This window comes from Streptopelia decaocto, assembly GCF_964273445.1.
Source record: "Streptopelia decaocto genome assembly, chromosome: 1".
NCBI lineage: Eukaryota > Metazoa > Chordata > Aves > Columbiformes > Columbidae > Streptopelia > Streptopelia decaocto.
In genome coordinates this window covers 189,881,571-189,896,678 of record NC_138663.1, presented here as the reverse complement: position 1 = coordinate 189,896,678, position 15,108 = coordinate 189,881,571, and the positions used below count along the sequence as shown (strand labels likewise).

The 15,108-nt window shown below is 36.4% G+C and overlaps 1 protein-coding gene across 8 annotated transcripts in view; it reads left to right on the top strand.

Annotated features, from left to right (window-relative positions):
* Nucleotides 1-15,108, top strand: part of PAN3 (poly(A) specific ribonuclease subunit PAN3) — a 103,251-nt gene that overhangs the window by 22,822 nt on the left and 65,321 nt on the right. For 5 of the 8 annotated variants that reach the window (XM_082043213.1, XM_082043216.1, XM_082043215.1 and 2 more), the window contains exons 3-6: nucleotides 1,104-1,170; nucleotides 2,878-2,948; nucleotides 5,128-5,190; nucleotides 14,735-14,896. In XM_082043213.1, coding sequence (XP_081899339.1) covers nucleotides 1,104-1,170; nucleotides 2,878-2,948; nucleotides 5,128-5,190; nucleotides 14,735-14,896 — 363 coding nt within the window. The remainder of the gene's footprint in view (nucleotides 1-1,103; nucleotides 1,171-2,877; nucleotides 2,949-5,127; nucleotides 5,191-14,734; nucleotides 14,897-15,108) is intronic. The other 3 variants (XM_082043214.1, XM_082043217.1, XM_082043218.1) reach the window with 3 other exon arrangements.

The following is a 15,108-nucleotide window of genomic DNA, read 5'->3' as shown; positions in this document are numbered from 1 at the left end:
ATAATGTATTAGACTTCTTGTCCTCTGCCACCATCATAGAGATTGGCTGTGGAAAAATACAAGCATAAAGAACAACTCCAGTGGCCAGTTTTGAGTCTTGGTCTGTGTCTAGACTACTAAGCTAAACATGCCTGGAAACTGTCCTTGATGCATAGGGCCAGCTGGCACAGAAATGGCCTGTTTGTGCTGCTGTATGCTTACCCGGCAAAGCAGAGGCTGCATGCAAACTGTCTATTTGAAGGGATCTCAAACCTTTTAACTGCTGAATAGTGCCTGGAAATTGGCTGGGAAACTCCTGGTTGATGTGGGCCAAAAGCATGCCAGGGAATATTTTAACAAATTACTGGTCATATTTCTCAGTGATGGAGAACACTTCCTGGGCTTGCCTTGCTTTTCTTCTCACCTTTTTTTTTCCCCCCCCTTCCTGTTGCGAGACTGGTCAAAGAAAATAATAAGCAGGAGTAAGAAGAGACAATTTTAAACTTCTCTGTCAAAGCAGTGGTAACTCTTAGAGTGGCACTGCCTTGCTTAGTCCAGTTTATTGCAAGGCCAGTTCTCTAGAGGAATGTAGAAGCAGGTGGAGGCTAGAAGGAATATTGAGAAGGTTTCAGATGCCTTGCTGGCTTACAAGAGTTGTGTGATTTTGTTGAAAGGTTCTTTCTTCAAAAGAATCTATCAAATGCTATACTGAGTATTTTTAGTTGGAAAATTTTCATGCTGTGATGATGGTGTATAATGAAGGGAGGAGTTGTTTCAGGAGTGCAGTGTTGGAGAATGTTTTAAGGAGATATGTACTTTGCTTATCTAACATTTTTACAACATACAGGGAGAGCCACAGGCTTGCTAGACCCTCCCAATTAGAAGAAATTCATTAAGACAGTGTTTAGCTTTTGTATACAGTCATTTTTGGTTTACATTACTATTGAGCAAAATGCTTTTTTGTCAACTACAAACCACTGTCTGCTGAGAGTATTTACCAAATGGGGAATGAGCACAGGTTTCAAAGTCTGTTTTTAAAACTTTCCAAATGTCATCCCCAATGCCTTCACTTAGTCTTTTACAGCTTTATTTTACATGTATGCTTTCGTGTTGTATTTTTGCAGAGGATGACAAATAGCAGCAGCTCCCCTAGCCTTCTCAATGACAGTGCCAAGCAGTACGCAGGCCATGGTAAGTACTTTTAAAGGAATATATATATAAAAGTAAGAAATATAAGATTGACTTTTGCAAAACTGAGACTTAAGGGAGTTGGGTTTTTTTCCTCCTCTGATTTGATTTGAGGTACACTAGAACTTTATTTTTTAACGGTAGTGTGTTTTGTGATTACTTTTAATATGAAGCTGAGTGCTACTGAACTCGTGAATTTTCAGCCTTCTCTTTGCTCCGGTGGAGATAAACTAAAAAAAGTCATTATCGGACTTGTCACTTCAAGTGAAATGCTGGTTTGAATATCCACTATAAAGCTCTGATAGCTTAAGCATTTTTGCATTTTTGTTGTTCTGCTGTTCAAGTTAGTTATTGTGTGGAATGAATGTACAGGTTTTTATTCTTAAATTTAGGGTGTACGGGTTTTGTGAAATGTATTGCATAACTAATGATTTTTAATAGCTATTAAGTTTTGTCCTGTAAGCAGTACTTTACCTCTTACAAGTTTTACCTGCTATAGGGAACATGGTTTCCAACTGCAAAATGTCTCTGTAGTGCCAGCCTACATACTCACTAAATTCTTGTGGAGGGTATATTGAGCATCTGTAATGCGCTTTTCAGAATCACTGCAGATAATTTCAGCTGTAGCTTTCAAACTAAGGTCTTTAAAGAAGGGGGTTCTGCTCCCTTATGGCAAGGGCATATGTTTAAAATATATTTCTGCTCTGAAAATTGCTGTGTAAATTATGTTCTAGAACTTCATTTGCATGTCTGACCCTGCAGCTAGTCTACTTACTAGGGTTATAATTTTTTAAGCATGATAGTAAGTACTGTAAAAGTAACTTGCTTTAAAGTTGAAATTTGTGGTGACTTTTTTCTGTTTTCTTTCTCCTGGTTCATTTCCAGTAGGTTTTGTGATTAATCCTGCTTCTTTTGTCCCATTGAACAATTAACTATTCAAGGCAGTGGAGATCTCCAGTTTTAAATGCAGTCAGAGTTTGACTGTGACAGGCCAAATACTGATGGTGATGCATGTGAACGAGAGAAACCAGACTGACTTTTGGAAATCCAGTTTAAATTCTGTTGTGTCTCAAGTCCTTTTCTTCTCTCCCCACAAGCTGTGCTTCACTTGTAGAATTATACTTTTAAGGAGTATTGATTAACATTGAAGAAAGTGTTTCATCAAAACACCAGTGTTTACAGCTGGCAGTCATCTACTGATTTGTCAGTTCTATCTGTGCAGTTTGGAGTTTTAAGTTGCATCTGTGATTGCTATTTTTTTGTTGCTTCAGCTCTGGGAAGGAAGTATAGGGACAAAGAAAAAGCAATAAAAAGCTACTGTCAGCATGTAGACTTTTGCTACCCTTAGTTCTGATTTAAATTTGTGCAGAACAGTGACAGAAAAAGTAAGATCCCCATCATTATTTGTAATACTATGTTATACAGAAGATGACTAATTTTGGGTAACTGGAGATGAAGGCTTTGAAATGTTAGATAGACATTAAATAGTGTCACCAGCAATTAATTTTACTCAGTTCTGCTAATAAGCACCAGTTGAGCAGTTGTACAGAATCTAATAAATGCTATATTTTTAGCAGTGTGGTTGTTAAACTTTGTTTGGCTAGCTTGTCCAAAGGTTTTTTCCATACAGAAATAAGTTAAAAAATGTAAAATGAAAAATTTATTTTTCATAAGAGATGTATAACATTTTGTTGTACCTTCTTTTTACAGATCCACTAACTTCACCGAATTCATCCTTGTTTAATGACTTTGCTGCCCTAAGCGTGTCTCAAAGGAGGAAGGTAGGCAACAACTAAGTCTTAAGTAGCATATTTGTATATGAGTTGACAGGCAAGAAGATCTGGAATTACTTGAAATGCTGCGTGAAATAAAGATGATTCTTCTAATGTTACTAGATTTATTTTAATTTGTTGCTGCTGGTATAAACAAGATGTTACTTTTGCTACACCAGATCAGACTGCTGCTGCTATTAAGAAGTATTCCAAACGCTTGTAAACTGAAGTTTATAAGAATGTTTTGAATATGAAAATTAGGACGTAGCCCATTGAGTTTGAAAACAAATTATTTTGATTGTACTGAGGCACAAGCCACCTGTAAGCCTTCATGGCAAGAAGTTCTGAATACATTAAGAATCATTCTCCCATTTATTTGTACATGATGTGAAAGTAATTCTTACAGTTTGAAATGCATTTAGTTTGAAAGACACTGTAATAATATTGGAAAGCTAGGGTTTGGGATTTTTTTCCCCCTCTGATCTATATTGAGGAATTTTTCTTTTGCTGAGGATTAGACAGCACCTTCAAACACCTCTGACCTGTGCCAACACAAGCTGTGATGTCTTCCAATTAAACACTTAAAAACACAGTGACTTGAATAAGAGACATAAGTCTGGCTACACCAGAGTTCCTTCTCATTCTTGTGAACTGTGGCTTATCAAAAAAGATGTTATCTTGTGCCAACCATTTATCGGTTTTTGCTTTCACTGATGACTTTCATGTTGTACCAGTCTATTAGCCTGATCCTGAACTTTTCTGTAGTTGATAACATACTGTCTTGAAAGCAAGCTGCATCAGTGTGCTGGTGACTTTCCAGAGAGCTTTATTTGTGTGCTGGCAGTTGGCAGCTATGTATCGTTCCTGCAGGTGAAGAGTGGTCTTGAAGATAGTTACCATAGTTGGCCTATCAGACTGATGTTCCTTGAAATGAAATGCTGTTGTAGAGCGTTAACTTCCTAATGTTATGATGTATCCAAATTACACAGAATCTCCCAATTGCCCTTTTCCTTAATGCCAATATAGCTCACTGGAAGTTGGATGTAAAACAACTATACATGTATTGTTTATCCACTTACGAAGGATAGTAGGAATGCAAATAATCCATTCCTTTTTAAGTCTGCAAGCACTATATATATGCATGCAAGTGTGTGTGCTTATATATATAAACTGCATACACAAAAGAAAATGCGCTGTCATACGGAAGTATTACCAGAGGGACCACTGTCTCCAAGAGTTACATCAAAATTAATTAAAGCAGTATAAAACAGAAACAGGTTAATGTTAGAGTATAAAGCTCAAATAACTGCAAGCTCAAATGCTGATATAGTCTTTTCTGACTTGAACCCTTTTTTTCCCAAGAGAAAATCAGCAAGTTAAGTCACTTACTGCTAAAATAGTATCAAGAGAAAGATTTGTCTGTGAAACTGATTGACTTCCAATTAATATTTCAGACATAACTAGCATTAATTGAAAGAGGTTTGTTTTGCTTTGCATATTAATAATTTATCATTTATTATGACTGCTATTTTGTAATATATGTTTTTATAAAAGGTTGTTAAATAATACTAGTAATGGGGAAGCTTTCATCTAATATTACTTCGGTTGTCTGAAATCTAGGCATCCAGGCTCCCTCTATAGTCAGTAAAGAGAGATGAGCAGCTTAAAGGAACATTCAGGTCACATTGAGGAAAGTCTTTTGGAAAAGACAAGATGTCAGTGACTGCTTTAAGTGGACAAAAATTGGTGGCTACTGTTACAAGAAACTAATCACACTTTTGTGACAGACTTTTACTACTGGTCAATACATTGCAAGTAGTTGTGGATATAGTTTCTTAATATTTTTGGTATTGTTTTAAAAAATTAAAATTGTTCAAATTGCCTTAAGTGATTTCCTCAAAAGCACTGAGTTCTTGAGTGCCAGGTACTTAAACTCATGTAATTCCCCCCGCCCCAGTAATTGGTGTTTACTTAGAGCTTTGAGCAATGTGATACATCAGGCCAGTGCTTGATGCCTGCTCTAAGACAAGATAGATGGCCTTCTGGAAGCGTGTGCTTCTGTTCATTGACTCTAAAGGGAGCCTTGGTGACTGTTTCAAGTGTGGGTGTTCACAACATCTACTATTTGAAAAAAACTTTGTTTTCTTGCTAAGAGCCCAGGGCTAAGATTTTGTTTGTTCTGAACTAGCTGGCAAAACCAGCATTTCCTTCGTTTATCACAGACTTGGAGGACAGATATAATACAGTCTTGGTAAGTGAATAAAGACCAATCACTTTCCTTTACAAATTAGAGTTGTGATATTTTGAATACTTAGAACTGTTAAGTTATTTGCAACTATATAAAAACTGCATGTTTATGTTGTGTAAAACCATGTAATGCATAGCTGTGTTAAGCAAGGAAGTTAAGTTTATTAATCTTTATTGTCTCTGAATACTGCTGATCATGTTATCCTGGCAGCGCTTTAACAGTGAGCTAGCCACATAGATGTAAATATTTGATATCAATAACATATTAAAGACTTGATGATCAGAATTCTGAATATCCTTGCTCTTTAATTAGACAGCTTTTTTTGAAACTAGTTAGTGTGACTGGGCTATTTAAGTTGCTTATGATTATTTTGATGTTTAAAGACATTCTATTTTTTTGTTTAAGAAGTAAACATAGTCCTTGAATTTTTATGAACATTCTCGAGGTTGTTATCTCTGTTTAGAAATTATTAAACTGCATTTCAATTTTAGATTTCAGGAAAGCTAAGATTACTATTTAAAGACATTTTTATAGGATACTTAAAATGAAATCAAAGGAGCTAAGTATTTCTGTAGATGGAGCCTTGGTGGAGGTTCTGTCAACCGTAAAACCTTCTGGATTTACTGTCCGGTTGCTGTAACTCCTCATGCAGTAAGACAAGCAACCTTAAAGTGAATTTCCTATAAAAGATTTTCAGGTAAGTATTAATCTACAATGCACAAATAGGATTTGTGAAGCATGGAACAAAAACTAGAGTTAGTACTAGACTAACCCTCTTTCCCGAGAATGATAATGATGTCACACTTATTTTATTTTTAATTCAAATACATGTTATGCTTGTTAAAAATAGGGTGGCATTCTGAACTTGAACTTCTTGGGTGTTTTTCCTAAATTTGCTTTAGCCATTATCTAGAAAAATGCTCCTCTCTAAACCCTTAAATGATCTGTCTGGAAAACTCCTTGCATTCATTTTGGTGGTTCTGATAAATAGTTCATAAAAAGATGTGCCTATATAACTGATCAGAATATCTTGCCAAAGGAGTCACAGCTTAATATACTAAAAAGAAAATCTATGATGAAACTTTTGTTTAAATTTGTTCTGAGACTGTTACCACAAATCCAGGCTAAAGGGTTCCCCTGCTTGTCACTGGTTAGCCTGACAGGGTACTGAAAAGCATTGCTTTTATGTTTTTACTTTGTTTTTTATACCTTCAATCCTCATGGAAACTGAACTCTTCTGAAAAGTTCCTAACATTGGTTTATTTCCATTTAATTATTTTGTTGTTGTTCAGTCACACCTAGAGGAGGGCCATTAAGGTGAGAATCACTCTTAGTCCACAGGCTGCAAGGAGTGAACCAACTGCTATAATGAACAACTTTCAGTACAATTTTAGTTCTGTTTTGTATGTGTTTTGAAGAAAATGTTTTCAGAACTCCTTCTGTTGGTTTCAGGTGAGTTAAAGCCAGGACCAAAAAGCTCTAAACTCAATTAGAATGGAAAGTATGTGAGAGATTATTTGGACTGAAGTTCACTGAGTACCTGGTGCTGCTGTTCGCTGTTCTCTGTGGAGACTGGACAGCACACTTCTGTAGCTCATGTACTTTGACCAGCAGTAATAAATATGCAGAGAAAACTATTTTGAAAAAAGAGACTGTCTGTAAGCCTAGTCTTCATAAACGCAAGCTTTTTAATGACTACAAGGAGAGTTTCCCCTCTCGTGTTAAAAGAAAACAATAAAGCTAGCTTCAGATCCTGTGGAAACCAAATTCTTGAGACCTAAATTATTGCTCATCCATTTTTGAGTGTCCTGTCCTCCATCTAGCTTTGTTCCCTGTTGGGAAGCTACATTTCTTTCCAGCTCTATCTTGACACCTCTGCTAACTGATCTTTGGATTGTTCAGTGATGTTCATTGAAAAGGCCTGTGTGCCATGTTTGGTCTTACTGTATTTACCTTTAATGAAAATGTTCTGAGGCACTTGTTTCGTGTTTCATAGCCTCCTGAATTCCATCTCAGAAGCATGAATCATGTTCTGGGAAGTTGAGGGGTCATTACCAAACACCACATAATGTCACTGTGTTGTAAACTGCAGAATTGTGACAACACAGATTTTTATAATGTATCTGGGCTAAATTTCTATTTCAAACCTGAAATTTTTCTTCTGGGATTATACACCCCAACTGCAATAATAAAACGCTAGTTTATTTTGATGCAAAAAAAGTTGTTGCAGGAATATAGAATGTCAGACAGACTATGCTTCTAGAGAAAACTAATGTGTGTTCGCAGGTAGTATGATGTTTACTTTGATCTATAAAGTATTTTAAGGTTATGATGTCATCTAACTTGTTAAGTTTTTCTTTGGAATAGTTATTGGAATTGTTTCTTGCTCGTGTGCTTTTGCTGTCTTAGTAATTGCTACATAGTATGATATTCTTTGTTTTAGAGTGTGACATGAGACAATCTATTATTCACATGCATTTTGGCCTCTGAGTTAGTGGTCATTGTGTCATGTAAATTATCAGATTATTAAAGCACTTCCATTTAAAAATATCACAGAATCGACTGGGTTGGAAAAGACCTCAGAGATCGAGTCCAACCCTTGGTCCAACTCTAGTCCGTTTACTAGATCATGGCACTAAGTGCCATGTCCAACCTGAGTTTAAAAACCTCCAGGGACGGCGAGTCCAGCACCTCCCTGGGCAGCCATTCCAATGCCTGACCACTCTCTCTGTAAAGAATTTCTTTCTAATATCCAGCCTAAATTTCCCCTGGCAGAGTTTAAGCCCATGCCCCCTTGTCCTATTGCTAACTGCCTGGGAGAAGAGACCAATCCCCACCTGGCTATAACTTCCCTTCAGGTAGTTATAGAGAGTGATGAGCTCACCTCTAAGCCTCCTCTTCTCTAGACTAAACAAGCCCAGCTCCCTCAGCCTCTCCCCGTAGGTCTTATGCTCAAGTCCCTTCCCCAGTCGTGTTGCTCTTCTCTGGACCCGCTCCAGCACTTCAATGTCTTTCCTGAACTGAGGGGCCCAGAACTGAACACAATACTCCAGGTGTGGCCTCCCCAATGCAGAGTACAGGGGAAGGATCACTTCCCTTGTCCTGCTGACCATGCTATTTTTGATACAGGACAGGATACCATTGGCCTTCTTGGCCACCTGGGCACACTGAATATGTAACACTTTGTAACACTGAATATGTAACACTTTAAGGATTTGTCATATTTTCGTTGCCTGGTTGGTACTTGAAGGAGAAGGGCAGAATAAGATGACTGTGTAGTGCAGCACTTACCTTGGAATTGTATTAAAAAGACCTTTGCTTGCTTTTGTTTTGTATCTTAAGCAGGTCAGTTATATGTTATGTCCTACAGACATCTAAAACTCCTAATTTTTAAAGCATAACTTCTCAGCCACCTAGACTTAGTCGGGTGCAGCTTACAACCTGAAGCAGTTAACTACAAATGTAACTTCACTGTGCAAGATACTTTGGCCTATATTTACAAGCTATATTTGATTCTTTCTCTGCCAAGGTGTATGTAGTCTTTAAGAGTGATTTGCAGTAAAATAATTGAAGTGTTTTTTTTTAATTTGTGCACATTTGTTGAGGACACTATACAAATTTTTAAAGTGACTAAAAAATATACCATTTTTGAGAAATCATGTGCTTAGTAAAGACCACAGTAAAAGCTGCATCAGTCTTTAGTCCTCTTTTACCTATATTTTTGGTTCTTAACTGTGCATAATTTTTCCATTATTTTTATAAGTAACATAAAACCACCTGGCATATTAGAAAAAAGAGACCTTTAAACATTAAAAACCTGTAGTTTGTTCACTGTGTGCTCCTTTAGCAATGGAGTTTTTGAAAGTACATCTTGGGGTGGTGACACTCTGGCAAGTCCTCCGTACACAGTTAGAATTATCTGCTCTAATAATGGTGGAAAAAGTCTGCTTTTCCACCAGCTTATTTCAATTCAGCAGGTGGTATTAGTTTCTTGGTAAAGAACTTTGTCAGCATAACTGCATCTCTGCTAGGTTTTAGCTGTTGTGGTAATTCCTACCTCATCCAACCTAGCTAGGCTGCAAAACTGGTGAGAAAAGATTTGATTTAAAGGTATGTCCATTTTCCTTAGCTGCTTCTAAACTCTTCAGGATTTTCATGTCTTCAGTGTATTTACTCATAAATACACTTTTTCCTTAGCTGTGGTTTAAAATACATGATGTAATGCCTGATCTGTTGTAGCCTTCGCTCTAAATTTTGATTGAACCAAACATGTAATTTTTTTGCAATGGTCAAATATGTTGCTCTGGAATAACACTTATCTCTATGCAAAATTGCATATTTTCATTTTGTTTGGGTAAAAGAATCTTTTTTTTGTTTGTCTCTGCATGATACTGTTCAAATAGTGAAAGTTTTATTCCCAGCCAACTCTATGATTTCCTGAAAAAATGTAAAAAATGGTTCCAGATGAGAGGGTGACTAGTCTATAAGTACATGTAACCCCAATGTATAACATTATAAACTTTAAAACTGTAAACATACAAACATTATAAATGTTAGCATACTCTTTTTTCCATAAAAAAGAAAAAAACACCACCCAACAACGAACAACCACCAACCAAGGACACAATTATTTTTGTCCTGTTGACCAGGCTCCTTTTCTTTTTTTGTGCATATCAAGTAAAAAAAGATTCCAACATTGAGAATTTGAGATAGAGAGTAGATGACACTTGTTTTCTCTAGCAGTGAGAGGTTGTAATGAAAGAGGAAGAGAAGAAAGTGTCTCGGGTAGCAACAAACCCAAACCATGTGAAGGACTTTGCAGCTCTATTGGCCACAAACCTTAAAAAGTAATGACAGGACAGCTTCTCTTTTTCATGTTACCATCTTGCAAAGCAGCTGGGATATTCCTGGTGACCATACCTGATGTTCAGCTGTATTGCTCTGTAGAACTTACTACTAAATCCAGTTACATAGTTGTATCACTATTAAGATGCTTCTCAGCTGATTGTGCCTGAATAGGGATCCTGCCTGGACTATTGTGCTTTTCCTCAGTAAAATTTGAAGTTCATATCCGTGGCTGGGTGTTCCAAATACTCTCTTAATCCAGCTAATCAGTTATGGCTGCTGGATTAAGATAGCAGTGATGATACCACTGGCTTGTTAACTTCTGATTTTCAAGACATAATACAACAAAATTTTGTTCTGTCTCAGTAGACTAACACCCTAGCTGGGTGTTTAACCTGTTTTTCTAATGGTCTTTTTGCCACTAGCTTCTGTTAAAAAACTGAAGTCTTAAAAAACAAGTCAACATTGAAACTTAAAACAGCATATGTTGCTTAATTTTGTTATAAGTAGTACAAGGAAAATATGATACTGCATACCTGATCTTTCTTGTTTGATAGTGTAATATTTATTTTTATCTGTTTGTACATGCATATACAGTCAGCTTGCTGTACAACACATGTACCCTAGCTAATGCTACTGTGATACCATTTAGCTATGGTAATTTAAGGTAATACTGCTTAATTTAGCTTGTGATGGAGAAGTCTTAAGATCACTTGCATTTGCTTCAGTAGTATATGCTCATAGACAGCATTACCATAGCTCAGATTATTCACAATACTTTAAAACACAATGGCCTGCTCATGTATTTGTATGCCAAACTTAATTGTGCATTTTTTGGTACAGAAAATGTCTTGTAAATATAAAATAACCCACTAGCAGTAGGTGCATTTTAAGGAACAGAAATGTAATTTGGGACATGAGTGATCCTGAAAAAAATCTAATTGCAGATCTTCAGTGGAAGAAGACTTTGAAACTGTGTAGTTTGATTTGCCAGTTTACCCAGACTTAAATATTACATGGCAATTATTAGACAGGAGAAGTCTGTACAGTTTGAATCTTCATAAACCTTTTCTTGTTTGCATTTATTCCTCTAGGATAGGCTTAGAACATCTTACACTAGCGGTATGTCCAACCCTGAACTGTGAAGAGGGAGTGTGACATTGCCCCCTGTCCAAATGGCAGGAACTAGGGCTGAAGACACTGTTAGAGCAAACAGTAGGAAAAAAGACTTGTGAAACATGTTCCCAAACTTTTTGTTGAATGAATGGGAAGCAAGCAGTTAAGCTGACTTGAGGAATATTTTCTAGCGTGGGCTAATTGAGTTACTCATCTGTAGTAGTGTTCTGATGTGAAGATGCTACTCAGGAAGGACCTTTTTGTTTTTAGAGTGGATTTCTTTTGTTGAAGTGTAATGTTTCGCAGACTTCGGGGGTTTATCTCTCCTAATAGATACTTTTTCTCTAATCATGCCAACCAACAGCTTCCTATCATTAATTGCTGGCAACAACATGATTCTACAGGGCAAGGGTTATAATTATTACCTATGGTTGAAAATGCTTACCCTTCTCACCCTGGGGAGCCGAGCTGTTGCTAGCAATTAAAGGCAGGTAGTTGTTCCCTGCCTCATGTAAACATTTGCAGCCAGCAATCATGACTGATTCACTTCTTTGTCCTGGAGGAACTGAACTCTTCCAGCAATGCTTTGCAATAGTTTGGTTTGTTGCCTTTTTGCCTTTCTCTTAAATTTAATTTTAATTATTGTAGTTTAACCTTATTTTTCTATTTAAAAATAATTGTGATGTTTTTAACCTTTTACAACTCATTTGCAACTTGTAGCCACATTGGAAGGTGCAACCTAATTTGAGAAATACTTGCTAAAGGATTATGAAGTATTTAAGTGTTTTAGTCACCTCTCCCCCCAGAAAAAGAAAGTTCAGTATGTTGAAGGATCCTTTCATCTGCACAGTTGAACACTTTTTTTTTTTTTTTTTTACCTCTCAGAAAGACTTGAGGGAAGGAAAAATGCAGTTGCTTTTGTAATCATTAAGAGAAATTGTCCCTATGCCAAGAAGTTGGGTTTGTTAGTCCGGGTTGTCATGGCTCTGTGTTTTAGGTAGATCCATCAGTTCAGAAATGATCATTGGATGCAGAGTTCTTGCTTGGCTCAAGCTGTGCTGTTCTGCCTCTGTCGCTTTATTTGCTGCTCTGTGCAGAAGGCAGGGATGTCACTAAGCTGATGTGCTTATTCAGACTGCTCAGACTATGATCTTCCCTTTCTATTGAATCTCTCCCCTTGGCAGACACTTCTTTCCCATGTTTTCTGGTCTCTTGTAAATTCAGATTTGATTTGTGAATCAGATGCTGTTTTGCTCATTGAAAACAAGTGTAATTTAGAATTATTTTGATGCAAATAGACTGAAATGTATTTTCAAATGTTAATATCGTATTGTCCGTCTTCTAATGTCTGTCTGAACAATGAAATACTGTCCTAGTAATCTGTTGATGTTTTATGGAAGATAATGAAAGTAAAATTTTAATTTAGTCTCACCCACTTTTTAGTTTATTTTTAGTTATTTTAGTTTAAATTTTTCATACCAGTAGGCCAAGTACTACTGGTATATGACCTCACATTGGCTCTATGTTGTTTATGGCATAGAATTGACTGTTGCGTGCCCCCGTCTCCCCCCAGTTTTATCCTTCATAAAGCCTAAAATATGGTTTCATTCTATTGCCTGTAATCTGAATCCCATTGTAACTGAAATAGCTTCTGTCTACATTGGCTCAGCTCCTCTTTTGTTTTGTTTCCCCTTTTAAAAATATTTATAGATCACCTTCTATTATGGAGGATTAAAAGAACCTTTATGAATAGGACCATGTTTGGACACTGAGTTATAGTCCAGTGGTCTGAGGCAGATTGTGCCCCTGCACTTGGTAGAACATGGAGAGAGATGGGGAAACTGTTACTTTTCATTATGTTGTCATTATTTCCAATTGCCAGGATAAGAAAAACACCTGTTGTGTTAAAACCCTACCCTAAAGTCCAACATTATTTGTATGTCTGGCTTCTTAGGCCTTACAGCTTTTCAGTTTATGGTATTATTAGTCCTTCTGAATTACTAAGATGATAAGTTGCCCAATAGTTGAGTCATTCTCCAATAAACAACCAATATTTACATTTGCTATGATCAGGTTTGCATTTGAACTATAGGAGGACTTTGTGTCTACTTATCACAGAGTTTACTCAATTTCTAAAAAAAAAAAAATCTAAAAAATTCAGTCTTGTTTGTTGTTAATAAAGTTGGTTGACTTGATCTTCATGGAGTTTATTGCCTTTTTAGTTCATAGTCATAGTATCTTTGGGGGCCTGTCTTTTTTTTTTTAGGCAAATAAGGTACTAGTGACTCAGTTTTAATTCTTTCCAAAGCTTTCAGCCTGAAAATTTTCAGGGAAGTAGAGGGGGGGGAATCTATTTAGGTTTGGGGTTTGCAGCCATTTTGTGGTAGCTTTGTCCTGTGTTTTATATGTTGTGTGTGAGTGAGAAATCTTCACCAACTGGATTCTCACCTTGTTTCATGAGGAACAATTTTTAAAATTAGAATCAAGGTAGATGTAGCTAAGATTTCTAAGGTGCCAGATGAAGTAGATATCTGAATAAAGGTAAGTTTAAGATTTGAGTAATTGAAAATTGGTCTATAGTCAGATGAAGATAGTTGGATTTAAAAAAAAAAAAAAAAAAAGTAAAAGAAAAACAGACCAACCCCCTACAATTTAGTCAAATTGTTAGTATACTTGCTATAAAAACTCTGGTCTAAATATACATGCCTGATGAAGTATTTCTTTTAGTGGTATTTACTATTGAGGTCAGTACGCATTGGTTTGAAAATATTTGGAGAACTTGTGTACTTTACCTGTTTGAAAGTATTTAATGGATTTTTTTCTTACAGTGTGCTTTTTAAATTTAAATGTTCATATCGTGCTTTATATATAGTTTCATTTGTTGATATCGTTACTACTGTAATAGGAATGTCACTTAAAGCACAAGTATGTTCTGCATTTTTGCTTGAAGCATGTTTTATTTTCTGAAGTTTAAGCCAGTTTCCAATGTATTTATCATAGTAATTCTTGTCTGTCTTCACTTAAGACAGTAGCTGAAGTTAGTCTTTTGAAGATTAATTTGAGCAGAAGTGTTTTTCTCATTGAGGTCTGCTGCACTTGGCTACTCAGTTCTACTTGATCTTTTAAAAGCAAGTCTTCAAGAGATGAGTCTTGGAAAATTAGAACTTTAAAAGCAGCATACACAAGCCAGTGTTTGTTTATTGTTCCATAGAAATCTGAAGGAAAGTGTTAGAGTTCAGTATTATGATGTGATTGAAGGTATCTGTTTGAGAAATACGTGTTTTTTTAATACAATTCCTCATTCTTTCAGAATTCCCAAATTTGCACTCATATTTCACTGACTGACTTGTGATAGAAAGTTTTGCTTACAAATAATTGCTAGTCCCTGAAGTTTAGTTTCTTTAAGTGTTGATTATTGTAACCAAGTAGTCAGGATTGAAAGGAAACAGTCTCAGATAAATTTTACTTGCAAATTGTTTCCTATTCCACCAATCCAGAAATCATATCACAGTGTAATACCTATCTTAGCGTAGCTTTAGATGAGGGTTGTTAGGAGTGGCCTGGTTTCTCTCCTTCTTTTTCGTAGCCCAGGAAGTATCGACTGGGGATGCTGGATGAGAGGATAGTTCCGGTGGGATCAAAAGCAAGAAAATCAAAGAACCCTATTGGCTGTCTGGCTGACAGGTGTAAAACAGGAGTACCCATCAATATGGTTTGGTGGAACAGAGTCACAGAAAACAATTTACAGGTAAAATTATTTTTCACTAGTCACTTTTTCAGTATTTTGAATGCTTTATTTTAAATTTTGGAAAATGTTAGAAGCAGTTACTCCAAATATGGGTTGAGATTGGTTGAAGTATGTATTTCACAAAGTCAGCGTAGTGGGCCTCCAGGAGAGTGACTTGCAGAGATGTTTTATTCCCTTCACACTGCTGTGCTATGTACTCTGCTTGATTATGC